This window comes from Megalops cyprinoides, chromosome 15, assembly GCF_013368585.1.
Source record: "Megalops cyprinoides isolate fMegCyp1 chromosome 15, fMegCyp1.pri, whole genome shotgun sequence".
NCBI classification, from domain to species: Eukaryota; Metazoa; Chordata; class Actinopteri; order Elopiformes; family Megalopidae; genus Megalops; species Megalops cyprinoides.
In genome coordinates, this window is record NC_050597.1 from 26,749,364 (window position 1) to 26,775,684 (window position 26,321).

Sequence of the window (26,321 nt, forward strand, 5' to 3'; positions counted from 1 at the left end):
AGGACACTACACCTGTTAATATGGACCAGGATCCTTTTCCTGTGATATGATTATTCAGGAATTTTTTTCTTAACTGAATGCCGAAACTCCATCTGTAAGAAAAAAGGCACTCAGATTCCTTACAGGGGAGCTAATTTGGCTCTTTGAAAACAATTTATTTTTTATCAGATCTCTATTAACATGTACTTTTAACTACATTGTGACATCTGTTTTTGATTTCTAGCAAAATGTGGTATGTTCATAAATATGAACCCTAGAGGATATGTGTAGCTGAATGTGGCAAACCCACAGAATGTAAACAGTACTAGTAAAAGTTACCCGTGTGATCTTTAAATATAACATAGCATAACAATATGTAACATAAAGTCCTGAACTATCATTAGTTTTGTTTCAGGATTTACCTCAAGAATTCTACTAGAGTATGACCATGTCACTCACACAGGGTGTATTTGTTAAATTCCATGTGACCATGTCTTAAAATTAAGCAAAGTAATTGATATAGCTTAGATACCAGTTAAAATCAGTGTACATCAACAGTACGTGCAACAACAATATATTGTTTGGACATTGCAGAGATAAACTTCCAAAACAAGCTGGTATGTTTGCAAATGATCACAGTTGTAGGAAATAATTAATTAAAATCATTAACATCATCATAATGATGAATTGAACTAATTTCACTGAAATTCAAAGGGCAAAAATTGGAGAACTTTAATCAGTTGCAACCAAGTTATGAGAATGTATGCCTCTTAACAGTAACACTGACATTTCAACTACGCCTAGTTGTTTACATCACTGAGAGAAATCTGCGGTTGTGCGTGTGCAATGTTTGAGGATACCCTCTTGCTGTCGTCATCAGTGTAGAGCAACCTAACATGTATTATGTATATCCCGCCTCAATTGACACGCGCCTCTTAAGTAGGAATTCCTTACAACGTTTCCGTTTTTTAGAGGTTTAGGACGCTGTCTGTCAAATGACGTTTAATTTTTCTATCCTGCAACTTTCACAGACATACTTATAGATAGAACTTCGTTTCTTGCAAGGTTTCACCATTTTAAATAGATCATTGCTTGCTTCTTTCACATGATGTTAAAAGGAATATTAGGAGAAAGAGAAGTTTGATAAGATTGGCTATTAAAGCTATCCGTCACGATTCAAGGCAGCAAGGTAGGTAGGCCCTGGTCTGCTTTTCCACGTCAGTGAGTTTACGAAGTCCAGCCAGATAGCCGGTTTCTGGTTTTCTGTTTCATAAATCTTAGGTCCTTCAGACTGTAGCCGTAGTTAAATGTGTTTTTCATGAATGCAGTTTATTGAAATGTAAACATTTCAATTGTTGAAATGTTTTAACTGCATATGTTTACCGTATGTGGTAAATAAATAATTTATTTTCAGTCATTATCGCTGGCTGGCTAGCTAGCAAGCTAAATCATTTGAAATTGAATAGGCCGCCATCTTGGATTCGCACCCGGACAGGTAGGGCAACACTTTGTAGGTAGCAGTGTATTTTTGTACATGCTATCTCTTAATAAATCATTTGACAACTTACGAGGTTACTGTTGTTGTTATACCGATTCACAATCCGAGCAGTGTAAGTTGCTTGCTAGTCAAGTGTCGATGATGGAAGAACGATAGCTTCAGCAAGAGATGTAGCTAGCTGGCTAACAGCACTGGCTAGTATAGCTAGCTAACATTAGTTAGCTAAGTAGCTAGCTGTTTAGACTGAACAGAAATCCTGTAGCTGAAATCACTACCTTAACTAGCGCACACTGTCAGGATTGCTTTTTGCGAAATTAGTGCGTTAGCTTGTTTTATAGAGATTGTCAGCTGGCTTGAATAACTCGTATAACTAGCTAGTATTAAGTTTGATATCAGCTTTCAGGCCAAACGTTGCTGTGTTGTCATTAGCAAGCTGTTTAGCTAGGCTAACTAGCTAGATGTAAAAGAGAAAGGAAGGCTACCTACCCGTCTCGAAATTGGCTCATTCACGGAATATACAGAACTAGCTAACTAGCTTGGTGTGTTATGGGTATACCAATGCCAGCTAACAGGGTAGAAGGCTAGGTTAGTGTCATAATTTAACTTGCCCTTTAACCAAGTCACTTGGCGAGGTTGCCGTGAGGCCTGTTTTTTTTTAATAACGTAGAATACACTGAGCGAACAATGATATTGACGTGTTGTGGCATGGAAGGCAAGATGACTAACTTCACAGGTAGACCAACAACACAGTAGTTAAATAGCCAGGTAACTAAATGATACTGTTCTTTGCATCTTCAGTGGAAAGGTGTGCTAATGGCATGTGGAACACTTTGTTAAAACCAATTTGGAATTGTCAGACCAGTGCCACGTTTTGGCTCAGTTCTCTGGGTAGAGCTACTTATTGAGCTGTCGCATTAGGTGCAGGTGAGTTTATTTTAGGCCACACACTTAACTCTCAATCTGGCCACTCTGCCTTTTCATCACACCATACTGATGGAAGGATGGAGTTCCTCATGCTTTGGGAAGACATTCCAGTTACCAGCTGCTTACATTACATATTAGTAAGCATGTATTCCCAGAGTACTTAAAATGTCTTAACTGACTGAATCAGGTAACTTGGGGTGCATCTCTGTGGAACAGCAACAGCCACAGGTGCCTTGATTCTCAACATTAACCTGTGGGTACAGGACTGTAGATTATACACCCCAGAGGTGGTGGGGAGCCGACACAGGGTTTAAGTGCTAAAAGACATGTTGGTGACCACATTGTCCCTTCATTAACCGTGTTGAATTGTTTGGTATTGAAAAGTGAGTCGAGAATATAAGCAGACTGTCCAGGTGTTCAAAGAGGCAGTATGTGGAGAAGACAGCAGTCTGTGTGGAGCCCATGAGCACATTGCAGATTTTAAGGGCAGGCTATTTGGTATATTGGGTATGATTGACAATCAGGTAAAGGACTTACCTTTAGTGCTGGTTCCCCTGATTCAAATAAGGATTGCTATCGTCCAACCTAGGGAAAGCAAAGATTGACAGTCCATTAAATCATGGAACGAAATGTGGTATATGGATACAAAAAAAGAGTCTGAAAAGAAGGGTAGCGGTGTGGCATCGTAATAAGGAGGAGGGCATGTAACCAAAAGGTTGCTGGTTTTGATTCCCCACAGGGACACTGCTGTACCTTGGGCAAGCTACTTAACCCACAACTGGCTACGTAAATATAGAGCTATATAAATGGATAATATTGTAAGTCTGGATAAGAGCTTCTGCCACATGACAATAATGCAATGTCTACAATGACGTGTCATACTAAGCATACACTAACAATGAGTGCTAACATATAAAGTACTACTTGCTTCTTGCAAGTACAGAGATTATAGACAATGCAACTATTCATTTTCCATTGGAATGCAACGATTCCTTTTTCTTTAATCTGGGAGAAACTATTCTGATCAAAGATCACTCTTACTTGGAGCACAAATAGATGTTTATCGCTTTTAAGTGTACAAACTTTCAGTATCCTAAAAACAGTTGTTGGGTGCGTGACAGACTCACCTCTTGCCTCTGCATGAAGTGGAGGATGTGTATTTTGCTGTACCATCTTAGCCATTATTGATGATCAGTCTGAGAAATGGTTTTGTCTTCTTTGACTGGGGACTACAGTAATAATGTGCGCTGTGGGAATGGCCAAAGAAAGTCAAAAGAGTGTCAGCTTGTCAGTGTCACAGTCTTTGTGTCCTTTTGCTTCAATGTTATTATTTCAATACAACACAACCCAGGGTCTCTGTAAATTAATATTCCTTCTGTAGAACATGCTAGTGTGTTAAAATAACTGTTTTTACTCTTTTCGGCTTGGAGTAAATAGCATAGTGCAGACTGTGTTGTCTTAATAGCAGTTGGTACAACGCTCAGGTAGAATGTTCATATCTGAATGTGCATGTTCATATGCATAATTAGCAGGATGGTTGCAAGCTCCTTTGAACTTCATGGCAGTTTTATGTCAATTTTGCTTTCCTGGTACCAGTTAGTATGCAGCCCGTGTGAATGTAGACACTACCCATCTGGGGGGATCTTTTTCAGGACAGTTTTGATAATGATTAGTGGCTATCAGGGAATTGTGGATGTGTTTAAGTGGTCTGTAGATTAAATTTTAATGTGAAGTCTAGGAGTGTGTCCTTTTTTTTGTTTTTACAAAATTTGTGTCCTAAGAATTCATATTTTTATAAAATGATCAAATTCCAAAATAGCAGAGGTAAGCCTTTATCCCAGATAACAAATGATGCATTCAGATATGAATGCATGCTTAATAATTTTAAGCTTAGCCACGTTAGGGGTCATAACAGCCCCTGTAGCCATACCTTTCATTGGGAGGTAGTTTGTCATATTTAAATGGAATTTTACATAAAAGCAGGTTCTTCAGGTTGTATAGTGAAGTTCATATAGGTGTGGTTCTTAGCTCTATGCTCTATAACAGCAAGTAGAACTTTGACAGCTGTCCCCGTGGAAATTTTGGACCGTAGTGACTCCGCATCGAGAATTCATCAAAATTCACAATGTTGAGAGGTAGACTCAAGTATATAACTTAGAACATGGATGAATGGATTGTTGTGGTGATTTACAGTTTGGAATAACTCTGGTGTCTAAGTCTTTGAGATGGGCAGGATGAGTTTTATTTTTTATGGATTTTGCATAACTTACAAAGAGCTGGGGATGCACAGTAATTCCATTTGAACTGTTGATGAAGCGTTTGTGAAGAGCATTTGGTTGAGTCAGTAGGCTGGTAGTTCACTTATGTGTATTTCGAGATGGACCCAGAAGAGGAGTCCCTTGTGTTCTGAGGAAATGTCCCTTGGTTCCTATTCCTTGGATGTTCTGCCATGGATGCAGCCAGCCCTTGGTGATGCACAGTGGGAGAAGCAGACACTTTATGACAGATCCGAGGAAAACAACCTCAGTATTGCAACTCATTTACCTTGCATTTGAATAACTTCACACATAGACGTCTTTACTGGGTCTACTACAGTTAAGTAGTAACTGTAGTGTAGGCTGTAGTGTTTCTGCATTGGATCAGAGATATTTGACATAGGGGTTGCTTACAGTTTTGATGAGAGAGGGCCAGTTTCCTGTGGGAGCATGTGATGGAGCCCACACAAGGAAATGCCAATCATAAAACAGAATTTTGCCCAGAATCATACTACCTCAACAGCTTGTAGACTTAAGTGGGAGCTACTCCATCAGTCTGTATAAATCCTCTTCTCCTCAGGCTAAGATTGCTTTTTGTTTGGCTGTTCAGTGTTGCTTTCCTTTAGTGCAGAAAATTCAATACCTGCCACCCAGACTCTACTCTCCTATACAGCGTGATACAGTATGGAGCCGATTCAGACTGAAAGATGCTGACTGTTTCTTTCTTATGTGCTTCACTTACACATTTTCAGTTTTTGGGATTCAGATATAATTTAGGCATCCACATATGTCTAATGTAATGTGTTGTGTGTATAAATTGCCCTAGAAAACCACACATCCCCACCCACAACCTGGTGGGGGATATATTTTCTCACAGTCCTCAATGAAGACTGCAGTCGCAAGACACGCTTTAATTATGAAAGCTGAGCAGACACTTCAGAGAAAATAAAGCAGTTATGGAATCCGGATGAGCCCTTTCAATAATTAAGCGTAAAAGTCCAAAAATGTCAGTAGTAATGTTTTTATTTTTTGTAGGCAAAACACCATAGAGTGCTTAGTTCATTTTTCTTATTCATCGGTCAGTGTTAGATCAGTAATACAGCAAAGCCAGCCAAACCAGACTAGGCTGTACAACAACATGTTATTATTGTTAACATATTATTGAATTTTTCCGCAGTCAATTTAAAGTTAAGTGTGGAGGAGTTTTATGAAGGCGTCTGTGTCTCATAAAACACAGATAAAGTCCAGAATGGAAACTGGTTGCACAAGTTAATTTGTAGGGCTTGAGTAGTGTTATACTCACAGTCACTGGTCTGGGAGTGTTGTTAGCCTGGTCAGACACTGTTGCTTGTTTAAACTGAATGGATACACATATGTTCTATTATGTTGGAAGTCGCTCTGAATAAGAGCATCTGCTAAATGCATGTGTTGTAATGTAATTTGAAGTTTGAAGGTGTATCGTATTAGTTGCCCTATAGGCTGTAATTGTACAAATCTGATAGTACTGTGTCCTCAAACAGACCTTGCTCTCAGCTGAGAACTGTCTCATTGTGGAACTGTACACATCCTGTCCCCGTACTGTCGCTATACCTACTGTATGCACTTTTGTAAGTCGCTTTGGATAAAAACGTCTGCTAAATAAATAAATGTAAATGTGATGGTTGAAATACATGGAGATTGTGGGATAGGAGGTTGTCCATGGTCTGAACCAGCTAATTAGTTCTTCAGGTCATTAGCTGACTAGCTTGCTAGGACAAGTGTGTCAGCTCTATCCTGGCACACTGTGCTTTTTCTGTGTGCAACTGTATTTGTACAATCATCCTGTCAGTGTTCTGTTAATATTGTTCATGCTTTGCTAGTTAGATACCATTTCAGTTGTAGTGAATGCTACTGCCACTAAATTGACATGTTGCTCGCCACTGTCAAACACAACAGCCTTAAAATGTTATAATGTATTATGATAAAATGTGTACAATTTGTATTTGCTAACTAGCTGGGTAGGTAATGCATTTTTAGATAAAACGAGCTTCCTTTATTCATGGAAGAATGAGAGCTACGTCAGTGTCCGCACTGTGAAGATTTATTAAAAAGAAATGCTTGCAGGACATGGTGTAGCTTTCATGGTGTTGGAAAGTGTTGAACCTCTGGATCGTTTACAGTTAGCCACACAAAATATTACCGCTTGAGACTGAAGCATCAAGTCAGAATATGCATATCTTGGAAAATAGTGAGACACACCCTAATTTCGAGCAACACGCCCTCGTTTTGGGCAAACTCAGCCCCTAACGTGTCTTTGCACATAGGAGCTTCAGCAGCCTATGTCTGAACGCTCTTAATAGTAACAGCGGCAGGCAAGTCTTTGCAGAAGCACGCAAGTGGGGTTAATGCGCTTGTATCTCAGGACTGAATCAGCCCACATGTAGGCTACGTAATGACAGTATCAGATGTCAGCACTGATTTTAGAGGATTCGGACAGTATCCACAACATGAGGCATGTTTTGTAAGATGTAATTCTTTGCTCTAAAAGGTGTATTATCCCAGTAATTTAGTCAATGTTTTCAAGTTTTTGAAAAAGTGGCAGAAACGTGTGTTGGTGGACTGAGTTTGGCTAGCAGGTTGTGGCGGGGGCTCGCGTGCAGTGCCCTGGGGTGAATGTTTACCTGCAATTGCTTTGCTTTTACGTTGTTTCCACAACATAAAAAGAGCTTGTGCTCAAATCATACACACAGATTTGCATGTGGCGTGTAAGTAATGGTACAAGGTGTTGTTTGTGACATGATATGAAAGATGCATAGTCGTGCAGTCTGGTCTAATGTCAGGAAATATGCCTTTTTCACTTTCCCATATGTATTAACACTGCAGCTAAACACTTAAGAAATAACTCTTAATTGTCAAGTGAATGAATGACAGTGACAGGTGATTGTTGATATCATGTGATTTTATTTCGTGTTAATGTGTTGCACTGGCTAGCCATCTACTGTGTAGGGAAACATTCTTTTTTTCCCGTATAATATCATATAACATCTTGCACAACCAGACCAGACAGCCACCCAGCCAGCAGCCATCACATGCAGTATTTTATTGTATTCTGCATTTGGCGCAAATAAAAACCGAACAGTTGTTCAGTTTGCATATCTGTCCTTGTTTTAAGCAAGAAAGCTACTGTGTTAGCTAAGGAGGGAGAGGGTTAGGATCTATCTTGAGCCGTTCTCAAGCTTCTGTGAAACCTTCTGGGCTGAAGTTGTCAGTAGCTAATTAATATCTAGAAACGTGTTTGGGTAATTTTAAAGCGGTAGCTTTGGGCTACTGCACCAAAAAGGTGAAGTTTTTAGGTTGGGTATAATTCACAGCTTTGTGTTCGTGTCAGTATGATGATAGTTGGCTTTCTCAGTGCCATGACGTAGAAAATATTTCTGATTGGGCTTTGTCGGTTCATCGGATCAGAAAGAGGAAGAAAGTAAAGGAGCAGAAATGAAACTGCCTTCACTGCTCAGGTTGTTTTTATTTTGCCCTCTTGACTGTTTAAGATCCCTGTCCAGTTGAACCGGTACATAGTAATAAAAGAATAGTGCTATTAGCTTGAAGGTAACTAGATACTTCCTTTCAGTATGTTGACCCTAGATTGGCTCTCCCCCCTCTTAGCGTTGTGCTTGTAGTGACACTGCCCCTGCCCCCCCCCCCCCCCCCCCCCCCCACCCCAACTGATTTCCCTGAATAACTAGTTACGTGAGCAATCCCACAAATCAGATCGGAAAGGTAATATGATGCAAATTAATTAAACACAGTCGCAGGGGATGTGGAACGGACCCGCGGACGAGCACAGGTGCATAAGAGACAGTTCTGTGCTTATTCAACCATTTGGCTCGGGGCACCGTGTGCCAACCGTTGGCAGCAGTGTTGCTGGCGTTAACGAGTTCTGGCCTCATCACTTAAGGACCTATTACCTTACAGCCACTCTTGACCATTTGGTGTCAGAAGAAAACACTGACGCCTGTTGGTAGACTATGGCGGACTGAATACGGTAGACTGATTGGGTTTGTGATTTTTAACTTGTGAAGCATGGAATGAAAACTGTTCATTTTAAAATGTGTATTAATTGTTATACTGTTAATGGGCACTGGTTACGCAACTGTTAACATGTAACCTCATACCCAGATTTTAGTTAACATCCCTAATGGCTTGCTGATAATGGTTACATACTGGGGTCACTATTACAGCGTATATACAGAACATAGGCTGAATGAGAAACACTGCCTTTAAATGCTGCCTTAGAATGGATTTCTGTTAGGGCGTTATGGTAGTTTGCTGGTCTTGAGAAGTTGCTGATTTGCTTTGCTTTACATCCACTGTTATTCTGTAGTGAGGAATGCCGCTGTATTCCTGCTTGTCCGTTGATCCATTGCTGTCATGGATCGAATTTAATTAAGGCCTGCTTTAATTTAGGGCTAATTTAATTATGGCAGATGATTCCCATTGTAACTTTGAAACTATCAGGGACCCTTTCTAGGCTCACAGTTTAGTGAGATATGATTTTGAAGTCTGTGTCCACAGGAGTATTGCTGCAGATCTGACAGTCATCAGCACGTCGAAGTGTGAGAAGGATGAAGGCTGTTTCTCTTTACACGCAGTTAACCGAGGGGCCAGACGTAACATTCTTTGGAGTTTTGGTCACATTTGGCTTCTGATTTGATGTCATCAGCGCAGACGTTCGGACCTTCCGTTCTGCGGTCAGACCGCAGACAACGCAGCCCTAGTCTCCCCCACCTGTTTGTGATGTGTCTGGCATATCTGCAGCATGATGCATCTGCATGAACCCAGGAGGACATTTTTGATTGGTCTCACAACCGTATTTAGTTGTAGTATTCCGGTACAATATACTACATGTAATAAATGTAACAAAACTTTAAAACTTTTTGTTCTACACGCGGTTTGCTGTTTGTCTTGCTAGGCAAATGACACAATAGTTTAGCAAGGTGTTGATCACACCACAACTTGCATTCTGACATCAATGAAGTGAATGTTTTGTATTTCCTTATTTTAAATTATTATAGTTGGACATTATTGAATGTACCTCTATTATTTGGCAGCAACAGTGTTTGAGAAGGGAAACATTTATTGGGAGACATGTCAGTAAAGTTCCATTTAAACCACCAAGTCAAACAAACCATGTCATTAAAAGACTGAGTTTCACCACTTTAGATCTCCCAGACATCATGCATCGTATTATCTGAAATGTGCTTATCCTCATGAATTTGAACAGAATTCTGCTGCAGTTTCTTCCCTCCCTGAGCTTTCATTGTCTAATATCATCCTGCACAGGTGTTATCTACCTCTGCCGGTCTGCCGAAAGGTTAATCCCACCATTTTGAGGTACATGGGGAAACTCCTACTCAAATATTAACAGTGTGTCAGGCTGATATTGTTTGGTTACCCTGAGTGGTTGATGCATTGTTCAGCGGCTGGTCAGATAACCTTGACAGTATGCTGATTGGGTTGTGGGATCGAGTACTTCGGTCAGCTCCACTAAATCACTCTGCGGCTTTCAGTCAGAAGGCATGTGAACTATAGATTCACGCACTGTACTTCAGAAGGAAGGAATGCTAAGGGGCACGCGTTGTAGTTTATGGGCAAGCCTGCAGTGTAGCTGTAACTGTACCTGTAACTCATTCTGCTCACTGCATTACATCGCATTTTGCTTTTATCCAGAGCGATGTACAAGGCAACTTCATATAACAATATCTTCACACCGTTGACATCCGGTAGACCCTCTTGTCCAGAGCAGCTCCAGAAGTCGAGCACAAAGGGCATCCAGCAGACCGACACAAAGCGTCACACAAACAGGGAAGCCGTCTGTACGAACAAGAGCCAGTGTCAAACACACAAGGCCGAGATGACAGATGTGCACCTGGCCCAACATGCGAGTGCAAGAGGGCTCATGAGTAAATGAGTCATTCTGTGCGCAGTCTTTGCTGTGCCCATGCAAAGAAATGTGTAGGATGATCCAAAAGTGTTTGCCATTGTATTTTAGTTATGGCTTTGTCTTCTTACACCTGCTTTTCCAACGTTTCAGATGTCATGCGACGCAAACCAGTTTAATATCACAGCGTGGTTAATGCAACTTGTTAACTACTTGCCACTTTTTAAACATTTTAAATTAGATATTTTAGCCAGAAATATTACCCTCATTCAGCAGTTAGGCTCACAGAATCTTAGAACTACAGTCTACAAATAACTAGTCTAAGTCTGGGCCGTGTCAGTAGCCCACCATAACTTGGAGTCACCAGTGGTGGGGTGTAATCACTTTTGTCCAGCTTGGAGCTGGAAGTGCATGCACCTTGCTGATTGGCAGGTACGGCCATCATAAAGGAAATGGTGCAGGTGAACTTTGGGCTAGAAGCTGTGTCATCTTGAGTAAAATCTTAGTCTGAGAGGGAACCAAGGGAAGGACCTAGGCAGGTTTTTTAATAGATTCATAAGAATTTGCAAAAAAAAAAATGTTTTGTTTTCTTTCTCTTAGATTTCGCCATGGTGGACAAGAATATATACATTGTTCAAGGAGAGATAAGTACTGTAGTGGGTGCCATTAAGCGGAATTCGAGATGGAGCACCCACACTCCTTTGGTAAGTCAGACCCTCTTCATTAGAAATTCTGCATTGTAACACAAAAATACAAAGAATGAACTGAGGAAACTCAAAACATAACATGTTCTGATCTTTATGTCGATGGAATCCTACAATGATAAATACAGCTCTTACAAAATAATGAAGTTAATTGTTTTTGCGCATTTGCACACTCTATGAATATTCATTAGGATTAAGCTAGTTTAATCCTAGTGTAAGTAGTTTAAGAGGGTCAATCTTAATAACTCACTGCTAACCCTTTTCTGTAAGTATTCCCATTTACTTTGCTGTGTCCTCAGGCAGTGTGTTTTTTTTTTTTCTATAGTCTCCATGAAACTCATGCTGTTTTTTCACTTTATTCCTTTTGACTCTTGCTCAGGATGAAGAGCAAGATCCACTGCTCAACAGCTTCAGCCACCTAAAGGAGATACTCAACAATATCAAAGGTTAGCGCTCAAAAACGGATCACTGTTTTCAGCTCCTCATGCTTCTCCGTAGCACCTCTGTGCTGCTGCAGTCTACTTTACTTATACATTTCTGATTTTGCATGCTGTACAATTGCATACATAAGAGCGGAAAGACAGGTACACCTCTCCCTCACTGAGCCCAGGCAACCAATGACGGAAACCACCTTTCAAGCTACTCAAAACATCTTTGGCTGGTTGGTTAGACTCATGTCCATGATCAGGACAGCTGTCTTTTATGGATATGTAATGAATCACAAGCTAATGTCAGATAGCTGTGTGAATGCACTGGATGGTTGAGACATACCTGCATGCATCATACTGGCTTGTGATTTTATTCCAGGCCATCCCTGAATGCAGCAAGATTTAAATGGGCTACTGTTACACCTGGCCCAATATCAAAAGGTAGAACTTTTCCTATACAGGTACATTCCAGAAAACCAGTCTCTGTGCTTTCAACAAAATGCGGGAAGGCAAACCTGTTTGCAGTGACACTTCCTGTGGAAGCATTTATGCCACAAACTTGTTCACAAATAAATGACGTCATATACAGTCCCCCTCCTTACACTGAAACTCAAACTTAATGATTTAAGATGACACTGATTTTTTTTTTTAGAAAATATTTTTTGAAGAATAAAAAACTGATATGTGCCATTTCAGTGTTTTTAAATGAAACATCACAGAACAAAATTTCAGTGTATCATTTGAAATTCAGTAAAATGTGATCATTGATCAAGGGTCTGAATGTTTGCCAGGCACTATAAGTGGTTCTGTGAATATGAAAGTGTGAGTGTTTTTTTTGCCCATCTACTATGCTTGGTGACTTAAATACTTAAATAGCCTTATTCTGATTTCTTCCATGAAAGTGCCCAGGCTTACCATTTCAGAGCTGCTGTGTGCTTTTGAGCCGGCGTCACAAAACTAGACAAATATGAATAAGTAGTGTTTTTGGTGCTTTGGAAACAAAAATAGGCTGTATTGGTGGAATTCTGTTAAGTTTGTGGGAAGATTAGGGAATGATTAGTCATTCAGAAATGTAAAATGTCATGTTAGAATTTGTTTGCAAGAGCTAAAAGGTACATTTCCCAAAATTAAGATTTCCCAACCTGGGTCCTCATGTTAGCGTGTATGTATATATGAGATGAGGAGGATCTAGTCGGACAGATTTTCATTTTAACATCATGTAAACAAAATTGTTGCCTGGGGAGTGAATTCATCAGTTTTCAGATCAACGTTCTCCCAACTACTAAGCCACTGAACACATAGCCACATAGCGCTTTCATATCAGCAAAATGAGGCCGGAGCTCAAAATGAAGGCCATATATTAATGCTCAATTTCCCCCTGTTTCTGCATTCAGAGGGTAAACCTTGGTCAGGTGGGACCTGGGGCTGAACACATTCTGGCGCTGTGCACAAAGTGCCTTTTCTGTCTAAAGAACAAGAGCATATTTAATCAGGTGCGCGCAAGATTTCCACCGAGAAGAGGTGGCCTTTTGGGTTTGTCAATATTATCTTTCCAATGTCTTACTGTTGGGGGTTATTTAGTTTATCATTTCGAGTCCCATGGAAACTATATCATCGTTTGTTCATCATTTAACCAAATGCCTTGTAATGAACAAATGGGCTAAGGTAAATGTTACGCTGCATTGTGCAAGTGTTCTCCAGTGTTCCGGCATAAAGGCATGAAGACACTCAATACTCTCACATCAATGTATCCATTGTTGAATGACCTATTTTTCCTTATATTTCGTTAAGAAAAATTATCTATCTATCTAGGCTGGTATTTAAGGATAATGCTGGTGTTCAGTTTTATCCTCGTCTTTAGTTGTGGTCATTTTGGAGAACTGATTTATGCCTATAGATTTTGACTGCTCGGCATTGAAAGCAACCTCAAAGTGTTTCCAGCGAACACACTTCAAGGATTGCAATCAGAGCAAACATTGCTTTAGACTGTGTAAGAGAGAATACATAAAAAAATGGGCAGGAACAAGAGCCTGTTATCACTACCTTCAGCATACTAATAAATGGTACTTTCTGGTGAAGGACATGGAGTGTGATGACAGTATTATGATGTGTCATGAGTCATTGACAGTGTTTTCATAGCAGTCATATTCAGTATTTACAAATATTTTGTAATTTTTTTGACTCATTGCAGCCATGTTGTTTTTCATCGTAAATTGCATTTTGACAGGTTGGAGAACTGCCTAAGCGTCGAATGTAACATTTTTATCGCCAGTCTTGTATGTCTAAAACCTCCAAGAATTAAGCACACGGTCCACCATGGTTGCTAATGCAAGATCAGTTTGCTTATCGGTGAAAACAAGGAGAGACCCAGTAACCAAGGTTTTGTGTCTCGTAATTATTACCAGTAAGAATGAAGAGGAGTTTTAAAAAAGGGCCTGAAAAAACCAGCTGGGATCCTTCCCAGACGCCATTTTACCATAGTTGCCATACCCCTCCATAATCATGCAGTTTCTGTGGAAATGTAATCTTCGTAAATATTACAGATATTAATAATACATACTGGATATTTTTGTGGGGTGTAATATTCATTGTTTTTTTTATAAGTTTTTTATAAGTTTTATTACATACTCATCCCCCATAATGTTTTATGTTGTTAGGCTCAATCACTAACAGTGACATCTGTAGGTCAGTGAGAGAATTGCAGCATGTGGTAAAAATGCATGGCTCCAGGCCCTGCTAAGACACATGAAACAGTTCCTATGAGGCATGTAATGTTTCAGCCTCACCCGGTCATTTACACGTATTGGTCATTTACACGTGTTTAGATGGTGTCTTGCTTTAGTAAGATTGATGTGCGTGCCAAAGACCATTAATGTCACGGTGGTGCCGTGAATGTGATCGAAGAGGTGGTGCGATGAACATCGCTCAAGGAGGTATCTTTCTGCTTCCTATTTTTATCCCCTTGTGCACTTTGAGTGGTCCCACATTGGTTACCTTCCCCCCTTTCAATAACCGGTTTGGTCTGAGGAGGCGGATTGCGTCAGCAGAGGTCTGCGTTTGAGAGATCTGACTTTACATGTGGTGCACAGGGTTAAGTTCAAAGTGCCTTTTGGTGCACAGATTTTCCTAAGCAAACGCAGTTGTGAGAAAATATCTCCTGGAATGTCCTTGCAAAGACAGGGGGGACCCAACAGGTGCACGCTGTTGTTGGCCCTGTGTGGCTTCTCATTTGGTCAGCTCGGCCTGAGCTTTTTCTGTTAGTCATTGAACTGGCCATCCTTTTAATACCAGCTGCTGGTAAAATTGTTTCACCATAAAATCTTCATTATTTTTGATTTGTTCGGGGGGGGGAGTCTTTTTGAATAGGTCAGAGGAACTTGAGGTGCACAACTGAATGTTTGTCTGTGGTGAAATCAGCTTAGTCAAAATGAAATGTGTTAAAACGGAGTCTGTGCTGGGCCTGGTAAAGATGGCATTGTTCATATCCCATCTTACCGCTGGAACATGCCCTGAAAGCGGGGCCCGTGCTGTGCAGCGCAGGGTTAACGCTACCCCGCTACCCCGCTACCCTGCGAGAAGGCCCAGCTGCAGTGAGCGACGGGCCGGAATGCCTGCATTATTAGCGGCGCGGTGCGCGCCATGGGCGAGGAGTCCTGCGGTCGGCCCGCGTGTCGTCATGCCTCTGCAATGGAGGACCTGGCAGCGGCGGCGAGAACACATGGAGCCCGTACTGTGGCTTCACTCCCCCCCCCCCCACCACCCTCCCCCTCGGCCCAGCGCTCTCCAGGGAACGCCGCTGAGATGGACAGGCACGGCTGGGCCCAGCCTGGGAGGAATCCGCTACGCTTTTTCAGCCGCCAAACACCAAAGGCCTTGTTAGTGCTCCGGGTCCAGGCTTGAGGAACAAGCCATTGTTTTTCTTTTTGCCTTTTTTTTCCCCTCTTGTCCCCTCTCCACCTACTTCTGTTTCGCAGAGGTAGGTGCCCGGGGCTTCACTTTGCTCCAGTCAAGAGCCTTGTCCCCGTTTTAATTGGCTGTGCTGATTTTGGCTTTATTTCTTCTCCTATTAATGGGCTATTTCTCCCTTATCTCCCTTAGAGCGGGATTATATGTCTCTGTTCTCTAATGAGTTCGATGAGCATCTTGTTTTGAGTACATTTTTTTGTGTGTTGATTCTAAATTTGTCCTCCTTTTTGTCTGGGATTTTGTGCGAGTGTTGAGAGTCCTGTCCTGGGTTCGAGCGGGAAGGGAGCCGCACTGCGGTTGCAAGGCAGCGCCCCAACACATGCACACAGGGCAGTGAGCACGCTCTCGCCCCGATGAGAGACGAAGGGGCAGCAAACCAGCTTGAATAACAGGGGCCAAACCCTCGAACCTGCGCCCCGGACGGATCGATCTGTGTTTTCCTTTGTTTTATTTTGCTTTGCGGCAGCATAAACAAAAGCCAGAGCCTTTTCTCCCAGATATCTCTATCCGAAGCCTGTGCGGTGGGCTACCCTGCTCCGTGGCCGGGGTGGCCCAGCTGTCAGCTAATGAAAGCCCCGTAATTCCCTTCACACTGTGCGTTTTATCTCCTTTAACAACAAAAGCAACCGGCAAAGGAAATGTGGATTAGTCTCGAAGTATTTCTCAGCAGCTCGCCCGTTGTTAAAGGTTCCATTCTCCTCCTCCCGTTCGGCGATGATTGGCAGGAACATGTGTATAGAGTGCAGCTGGAAGTATATCATCTGCAAATTTAGTTGGGTAAATATAGCAGGGAGTCTTGTCAGCCCGAGAGATAAATTGTTCTGGGAAAGGAAGTGTTGTCTCTCGTTCGAAAAATAATTTCCTACACTTCTGGGACAAGGCTTTCTCTCTTTTTTTTTATTTTGCACAAAGAACATACAGTAGGGGGAATAGGGTGATGACGGAACATTTGTTGCTCCCCCCGCCCCCCCCCCCCCCCCCTGCCCGAGGAAAATGTGAATATCAACACGAGGGGACGGTTCCTCTCGTGTGAAGATGTTTGGGGTAAAGCGAAATCCTGAATCTCTCGTTGCCGCGGCGCCGGGTGAGGGGCCTGCGTCAGGTTTGCATTCAGCAGACAGCCCTTTAAAATTCGAGAGGCTCCATAGGGGAGGTTGCATTTCTCATGGGTCTTTTACTCGGGGTGAGGCATCGATTTGACTTAAAACCAAGAAACACGCTCGTCTGCTTGTGCAATCTAAGTGAGTCCCCAGTTTAATTCATATTTGAATCTGGTTGCCACGGGGGTTCTGTGCTTTGTACCAAGACTTGTAAAATGATTGGGAAAAGAGGAGCATTTGGAAAAGTGAGTTGCCATTCATTCACAGACAGCTGTTTTGCTGTTTGGTCAGACTGATCTACCCCAAGAGTATTACACATCCATTTACTACCCTGTAAGCTAAAAACAATTTTGTAGGTGTCCCCCTAGTTATTGTGGCAGAAATGTGGGTAAGCAAAATCATACAGGAACCCGAATCCAAGCTCATATATGAATGGAAGTGAACTTTGGTCCTTAACTGCCTTACTGCATCGCCTGCTGGCTTGATGTGGGCCTTGTTGGAACATTGCTGTCTAATCATTGGACATCTGGGAAGGAGAAACAACCAATCACTGTTGACCAAAAGTGAGATTGGCATGTCTAGGATTTCTGTTGTAATTTGGGAATCAGGAGTAAGCGGTGGCTTGGTTGTTATGGATTATGAATGGGCTGTATTTAGAGCTGCCGTGGAAATTTTGCAGCGTGCATGTTCTTAGGAAATGAACGAGGCATGTGAAATTCAGCAGAGAAGGCACTGGGGCTCATGTGTGGTGCTGGCATGTTGGTGGGAGCAGAACTGCCTCACTTTAACGTGAAGCTCCGGACTCCCTCATTGACAAGGAAATATTCCTGCTAGGAACCGCATTAGGTTTAACGTCAGACTGGCAAATCTGTCTCAATCCCCAGTCGTATAATTCTGCAGGATTTATTTTATTGAGTGTACAGTGGAATACACCACTGTTTGAAGAGTGGGAAGGAATGCATATTGAACACACTGTTCTGTTAGCCGTTTTGTTCGGCCGTGTGTGTGTGTAGGGGGGGGGCCTTCTTTTATATCTTCTTCGGCTTTGTTATGCAGAAGTCAGCCCCCAGCCTCGCTTTTCAAATCTTTAAATCTCCCCCCCCCTCCATATCACGAAGGTCAGATTTTTGACAAGTCTGCAGAGAAAGCAGTGCAGCTAAATCCCCTCATTTTTATTCATACAAATACAGGTTTAGCGCTTCCGACACCCGCAAGATTCAAAGTCAGAGCGGGATGTGAGTGACAGTTCCTCCCAAAGCTTTTTAACACTAACCAAATTCACAAGCACACTTCTAATTGACTGGAATCACCAGAAACGCACCAGTGGTCGATATGAAGGGCGCGGCAAATGATTTGCAGAACGACCGGTAGTGCCGGTTTGATCGCCAGCTTTTCTCCACCCTCACCTCTCAGCGATTATCTGGCCGTCCCTGAATCAGGACGGTGTGCGGGTTATTTCTTCAGGAATGATAATAAATAAAACAAAAAGCATATTTCACGAACATGTTTTTGTTCCCCAGTGAAAAACACAATTAATGCTCTTGTAGTTCTAGTAAGGTGAAGGTCAGGACTTCAGACCAAAGGACTCTATTGCACAGAATTAATTACACGAGATCAGATGACAGGAGTTGGAATGGATATGTTTTTTGCAGCTGAAACATTAATTGTGCTAAATCATAATTTATTATTATGTTCAGGTCATGTTAAGTGCTATAGTGCTACACTAGTGTAATATACAGCACGGTGTTTGGTGTCCTCCCCTTGATGAATGGCAGCCCATTGGCAGGCACAACTTCTGGACTGGTGCATAAAGAGTGGCGTTGCATTTAAAAAGATTTTGTCTCTGATCGTCATAGTGCTAAACATGTCTTCTCCCCGAAGCTTCATTTTTAATGTCTGACGGCTACGTCAGCTTACATTCGTTGGGAAGAAGTTGAACCCCTGCAGACAGGCGGTGATGAACGGTCTTTGGACCCACTGTTCCACAGGAACCTGAATCCCAAGGGCGCATTTGTCCGAAACGTGAATCGAAAAGGCCATTGGTCACTTAAAGGTCGTTTCAGTTTTCTCTGCCTCCACGTTCGCAGAGCCGGAGCGTCGCGACCTTTGAATTGAAGCTGACATCTGAACGTAGTTCAAGGTCAAGTGCGAAGCATCCAGGGCGCACAGCTGCCCCGGGGGTGGTTTGGGGGGGGGGGGGGGGGGGGGGTTGGGGGAGCGGCGGCCACGGGCAGCCCTCTGTGGTCCCCAGCCGTCTACACAGGAACCGACGCCTCCTCCAGGCGATCGGCGCTCCTCTGCCACTTGATAGCCCGGCATAAATCACGCCAAATTGAACCACGAGAATGCAGCTGTCAGAGGCCAAGGAAGAAGAAGCGTCATAACTCATCTCATTCAGTCACTTATGCAAATATGTTTACCCACTGAAGCTGTTCAGTGGGACTGCCCTTGTATGAACTTACGGTGACTTTAAAAGTATATGTGTAAGTATATACTTATTATAATATAATGCTGAGAATGTTTTCCTCTTTCCTGGTTCGCTGTGTTTCCCAGGGGAATGATGACGCTGAGCACATTTGTTGGGCCTTTTTTTAATTTTGTGATTACAAAACAGTTCCACTGAACCTCCTGTGCAACCTGTGGTTTAGTAATGTATTCATTTCATTCACGTGCTCACTCGAAATGGCGTGCGCGTATTTTTGGCATAGTCATCATCCTTCAGATGTTCCAGGGATAGAAAGGAAAGTTTCCTTCCTGGCGAGGAGGGAGTCTTTTTTGACTCCCCGTTGTGAATGTCAGAGAGACAGTGGGCCCACCGTACAGTGGGCCGGTTGTGACCCAGTTAGGAATTTACAACCGCTGTCCCCGGAGGAGGCAGGCTTCCTTTCCATTGCGCCAAACCCGAGACCCGGGTTTCCATTACAGAGCGCTCCGCTGCCCCGTCTCTCATTCCTCTCGCCCCCTTTCATCTCTCATCTCCGGACAGAGGGACACTTAGCACCCTGGCAGGATCAAAACCCACTGCTCACTTTTTTTTTTTTTGTTTTCCCTCGATACAAGGATAGTCTCTCTCGCAGGAAGAAAACCAGTGGGGATGGTGAAGCTGTAAGGTTAAGAAGAACATGAGACCCTGGTACCCTGTGCATAGAGGGATATTTGGTTTTCCGTGATGTAGGTTGCAGAAGGTTCATAATTACATCACATGTAATCCGAGGTCGTGTCATTTTTCATCGACTGGTTTGTCAGTCGCTGAAAAATGTTGTCCGTTTAGTCTGATGAAAACTGCTGCCATATTCTCATTTCAAAACTGGACTCGTCCTTCATAATGTGACTTTGCATGGAGCCAAACTTTAGACTCTTAGACTGATGTTTTGAGCAAGAAGAAGGTCAAATAATTTGTGGTGATGCAGTTCCATTGGAAGTCCTCATGTCAGACAACAGTACTGAAGAGGTTATGTTTAGTTTCTTGTTAGATGTCCCCCTCAGTGTTTGAATATTTAAATATTTATATTCAAATTGACAGACCAGCTGGAGAATACATTCAGATGTCATCTCAAACAAGGCATGCTTGCTTAATTACATTTACATTTACATTTATTTATTTAGCAGACGCTTTTATCCAAAGCGATGTACAAAAGTGCATACAGTAAGTATAATGACAGTACGGGGACAGGATGTGTACAGTTCCACAATGAGACAGTAGTTCTCAGCTGAGAGCAAAGTCTGTTTGAGGATGCAGTACTTGCTAATTTATACAACTACAGGGTATAGGGCAACTAACAAGATCCGAATTCAAACAGTGCAATGAGTGCCAGAGTAAAGGCGGTAACGAAAAACAAAAAACGCACAGCAATTTATAACAGCGCTGATCCAGATGGGGAGCTGAAAGATGACAGCAGACAGGAGTTGGGAAGTGACTGGTCGGGGGGGGGGGCGATTGTGTGATAGGTCAGTCCAGATAGAGTCTGGAGAGATGTGTCTACAGGCCATGTCTGTTTATCAAACCATATTTGATTGTGGATGAGATGATACATTGTTTTCAAGCAAAATTATTTTCCTGCCCCTGAAAAATGTGCGGATTTTCTAGTAACACCATATAATATTTGCACTTTGAGGCCACCACCACTAAGGTGTCTTCAGAACACTGTTTTGTTTTTGCTAGTGGCTAACGTGACGCGCTATTTCAACGTGTCAAGCAAACAAACTTTACGGCCGAGGCAGAGAGCGCGGCGGGGGGGGAATTCCCCCCCCCCGCTGCAGTATAAATGTCTGTCAATCGGCGTGATTAATAAGAGCCCTCTCAGACACGCTGCCACCGAGCACTGGTTAGTAGTTGTAAATCTGGCCAGTTAATAGTCCTTTAACCGAGGACTGACAGGCCAGGCTTAGGCCTAGTGTGAAGAGGGATGCAACTGTTGTCCTGTTTCAGAGCCTCTCAACAATGTGCTGAGTGGATGGAGGGTCCCAGCAGAGGGACATTAATCATGGTGGAGGGTGAGGGGGGGGGGGAGGGGATCCGGATGTGCTGACAGGAACGGAGGGCAAGACGGGAGCAAAACAAACCCGCCCCCCGGGAGCCGACAAGAGGGGGGCCCAGAGGCGCGCACTGGCCCGTGGCCAGCAAGGTTAAACAAAGAGGAGAGACCCCTCCCCAAGGTCTTCTCCAAGCCCCTCGTTCTGTTGAGACCAAAGGGTGCCACTTGGGTTTTTAACTTGAGATAATTGGGATTTTTCGCCCCCGTCTGCCCTTCCCTGATATAATTTATTTCCGAGGTGCTTCACTGATGACATGAGAATGTGTTAGAAGAACGAGGCCGTGTTGAAGAACAGCAGTCAGCGCAAACAAGTCACCTACAATGAAGCGAAAACGCGTAGTCGTTTTTAGATTGTGTGTTTTTTGTCTCTCGAAGTTAGTTCTTCCTCACTCTGAGGTGTGTAGTATTTTATTGTTTTGGATAGCGAACTCTCTGAGGTAGCTATGTGACTGCCCAGAGGTATATTGCCAAGTGCTTGAAATGTCACAATTGTTCATGGTGTTAATTTCGATAGTCAGCTGTCCGCACCCTGCTGTTTATATCAGCAAATAGTGCGCTGGCTCGCCGAGTCCTTGAAAAAAAGGGCGTCCAAATCTCAAGGCTTTGCATGCCACTCAAAAGAGTGGAGATCCTGGATCAGTAGGAGGGTAAGACATGCAAATTTACCCAAGACTTATATTACACAGCTTTTGTTTTGAACTCTGTTCTAATCCTCCATCAGCGCAGCGTATGATGATGAACAAACATTACTGGCTAATTACTTTTGCTCTTTGAATTAATATTGCCTTAATACAAATATAATTTGCTTCGCTCCTTGATTAGTTTAGTTATTTAGAGTGACGTATAACCCCAGAAACTGGGTTGGAAATTTCTTCCGTTTTTCTTCCGTTCTGCAGTTTCAGACCCGGTGCAGTTAAGAGAGGCGCTCAGTGGATGATGGGCAGAATTGAAAAGTACTATAGTCGAGTGTTTTTGCAGAGTTTCTCATGTTCCTCCAGGGCAAACTGATCTCTTCTTGTCATCGGTCATTTCTTCGATTCGAAGGAACACGCAGTTTCACACTGCTGTGGGGCACAGCAACATTCATTGAGGCTCTGTAGCATTACTGTCATCAATATAAACACCTTATGCTCTCAAACCCCACTGCAGTTGGCTAGCTTGACAAATTTCAGCCCATCTAAAAGATTTTAGCTTTTTTTTTTTTTTTGCGTGTGTGTTTGGGTTCGTTGCCCATAGTGGCACAACCTCCTACCGGGCAGTTTCAACGAATCAGTTCAGGTCAACTCCAAAGGTGTTGCCAGCCATAAACCAATGAAAGCCTCAGCATCCTCACGTCTCCTACCTGGATTGTTTTCTAACGTTCCGCTAAGCGTATTCTTACGAGGTGGTAATTGGTATCGCGCGGCTAGATGCAAGCCAGCCGCCCCTGTGTCCACAGATCTGCTGGAGGTGATGGGTTTAAGCTCGGCGGCGCTGTAATGACTGCACACTGTGATCTGAGAGCATGGACAAAGCAGGGGCATTACCGTGGGTTTGAGGCCATTTCAGCACCTGATCAGTCTGCGCAGGCCGCGGCTGGCGGCCCCTTCTAAAAGCGGCGTGCTGACACGTCTGATGAGAGCAGCCACCTTTTCGCCATCGGCCGAAAGGCCAGGTATTGACAATTTCGGCGGTGCCAGGCGCTTACTTTCGACGTGCAAATGAGCGTCCTGCTAAGTTTAACCGACGCGGGGGCCGAAATCGTTTTTAGACGCGGGCCGAAGTATGCCCCCGTGGGTACGGCGCACACGGCGGAATGCAGAGGCCTCCCAGCCGGATCCACGCATTTAATGTGTCGTTTTCCAGCAAGTCACCGTCCTGCTATGCAGCTTGCATTCATCTCTCCTGGCCGCTGCGTACTACTGAATTTTTACAGGGCTTGGTTAAGTATTAGGTTTTATAATGGGGATTTACAGCTTTATTTTTGGAAACGTAGACCGGCTAATATGGGTGATTCCCACAATAATATAGCCTGATAGGCTTGTATTTTTATTTAGTTCACTTAATGCTGTCAGCATTCACCACTGATTGAAATCCAACAGAATGAGAATATGTGATGTTAAGGCAAGAGAACAAGCTGTAGGATGAACTACTTCCAACCAAAGCCTAACCATAATAGGTGAAGATGTGGTGAGGGGAAGTTTATCTCCACACACACACACATACACGCACACACACACATACACATACACACATACATACATGCATACAGGGCTTTCAACACAGAATGGAACAGTGATGCTGGGCCAGCGTACTCCTTCATGTGTGGCCTCATATCAGCTCACCCGAAGATGAGCCCTTTATCCCTTTAACAAGGTTAAATCATGTTTTTTTTTTTAGCTAAAATTCCTGAGAGAAAATGGCCGAACGAGGCAGAGAGCTTGTTGTGTCCATGAGAGTATTGTGGCGCCATCTTGGCTCCCAGTCATCATCCATTATAACAATGCAAGAGAGTTATGGGATTGGGCAGATATTTTCTGATGTAAAGTAACAAAGAACTTTGATTGTTTGATGTACCAATAACATGCATATGGGAGCACCATCATACTCAGATTTTTTGGGGAGGTACTTGATATAGATTGGCTGTATAATATTCTATCTGTGTGTAATATCATTGTTCACTGAGCCATCACGAGTAGTAACACTGACATGGTAATATGTAAAATTTGGCATTTATTGCAAATTGTGCATTTAATGCATTTATTGCACTTAGTTTGAAGGAATATGTCAAAAATTCACATTTTCTTGTAAGAATAATTTCAGACTGGTTGTGTCTCATCTGAAACGGGGGGGGGGGGGAGACAAGGCTTCTTTGACAAGAACCATTTCAGCACAAAAATGAAGCGATCCTCTGCTGTCTGTGTGGTTAGCCGACATAATAATCTCCCATGGCCCGGGTGCGCTGGGCGAGTCGGGCGGCGGCTGCTGGGTGGAATCGAACCGCACACTCCACTGAGCGCCGCGTGGCCTGCCGTACGGGAGCGCCGGAATAAGGGGCCATATTAGTATTGTGGAAGGCACTGTCTGATTGCACGCTGTTCACATCTTAAGCCGGGGCGTCCCTGTGCGAATCCCTGACAACCTTGACAGACTGGTCTAATAACCCTCCTACACCTCCACACGCCAGCTGCTTGTTATTTCATGCCCCATCAGGGTCCTGCAACCGCTAACATTCTAATACACATATCCAATTAGACAGGCATTGTTGTGCGCGGCCGCTTCCCAACCGTTGGCGGTCTGCGCGCACGGGTAAATAAAAGCGCAGACGTTATCGTCGTCTGGTCGCCGTTTGCAGCGGCGGCGGCGTTTCCTTCGCCGTGGCTGTGGATGGTGAAATGGCACATGATGGTGTTATATGAACACTCTGATTTATGCCAGATTGGGAAAAAATGTTGAATTCACTTGAATGTGGGCAGCGTGAAAATGTTCAGAGGTGCATTTCTCTTTGCCCTTCAGTCTATGAGCTGGTGTGACTTTCTTGCATGTTACAGAAGCCCACAGCAAGCATTTACTATGGACAGTGTTTTGTGCTTTCTGTATTGTGTGGGATTTGGCTACCGATAAACTCCAGTCCCATAAAACCAATAAATTTTTTCTTATTTTCAATCGAAATACCAAGACCGATGTGAATGTCATGTGTTTATTTGGTTTATATTCAATGTTGCATCAAGACAGTGTACTTTTCAAAGGTGTAGTTGTCGGAAGAGGTGTGTTGCCATAAGGTGAGCCAGGTGTCCTTGACCATATTGTGTCACAGGTTTAAGGAAATTATCTGGTAAATAATTCAGTTTGGTAACAGGGCATTCAGTTTGATTCAATGAACACTAAACAGTATTGGTGCAAAAACGTTTGACTCTTACTGTGAAATGCAAGCATTGTTAAGGAATTCTGGAATCATTTTCAATTAATAGTCTACAACAAGGATTTTTTTTTCTGTGTGCCTAATTTCACGTGCCTAATGTGTTGTTGTAGATCAGTAGTGATTTATTATGGAATGTAGTAAATCACTTTTACATACAATGCTTTCATGTTGAGCTTCGGGGTTGGATGCTATATGTGAGCCGTGAGTACATCAAGCAAAAATAGATGCAATCTGTTGGAACCAAATCCACGGGATCCATCGGGGTGAGCTGAACTGGTTGCTACTCTGTAATAGGGAACGCATGTCTTTGGTTTCTCTCGTGGATAGCACCAAGCAACTGTTGTGGTACATGGTTTGGCGTATGCCGCAACACATCCAGTTCGGGGAACCGAGCAGGCGTGCTCTTTAAAAGCCGGACTGTAACGCTGATGCTGTTGGCTCAGTCGGTCACTTCGCTGCACAGAAGCCCCTCAGTAAACCAGGTGACGGCCTTGGCGGCTTCGCGGTTTGTCATCGCTGCTTCCCCCGCACTTATCTGATCAGGTCTTCAGAGCTCAATGTGCTGTCACACTCAGACGTGCAATAAAGTCTGCGGGGTTACTTTGGGGCGCGAATAGAGCTCGACGGATCTTTTCAAGCATTTTTCAACCTGCCGAGAGCAGGGCAGCTCGTAGCGGCCCGATAAGCCAGGAGCGCGAATTTGGGTGTTTGTTGATATTGCACTTAGAGTCTGAAGTACAGGTCTCCCAAGATCATCAGAATCTTGAAGGATGCTTCACGTCTCAAGTTTATTTCAATTCTTCTCTACGGTTATGCATGAAGGAGCCCTTTGGAAGGGGGGTGTGTGGGGGGGGGGGTGGCACGCATGTAGTCTAATCATGTCACCAAGCAGCACACAAATCTTATAAAGGCCGTTGTGTCTTCTGTCCTAGAGTGTTTACCACTTCAGAAGGTGTCTTTTGAAGGTCTCAGCTGGCAGTAGCTTTTTAAACACTGCGTTGGCACTGTTATTGTTAATGACGCCTGAGATCCGAGGGCCGGGGCGTCTCTCCTCAGAACAGTGAGTCAGAGGCCTCATCACAGGCACCGATGAGCCACCATGTTTGTTTAGACG

General features: G+C 43.3%; 1 protein-coding gene across 3 annotated transcripts in view; it reads left to right on the forward strand.

Moving 5' to 3' along the window:
- Window positions 1–1,214: 1,214 nt before the first annotated feature.
- Window positions 1,215–26,321, forward strand: part of gbf1 (golgi brefeldin A resistant guanine nucleotide exchange factor 1) — a 95,713-nt gene continuing 70,606 nt past the window's right edge. For all 3 annotated transcript variants that reach the window (XM_036546134.1, XM_036546135.1, XM_036546136.1), the window contains exons 1-3: window positions 1,215–1,474; window positions 11,174–11,277; window positions 11,657–11,723. In XM_036546134.1, coding sequence (XP_036402027.1) covers window positions 11,182–11,277; window positions 11,657–11,723 — 163 coding nt within the window. In that variant the 5' untranslated portion in view covers window positions 1,215–1,474; window positions 11,174–11,181. The remainder of the gene's footprint in view (window positions 1,475–11,173; window positions 11,278–11,656; window positions 11,724–26,321) is intronic.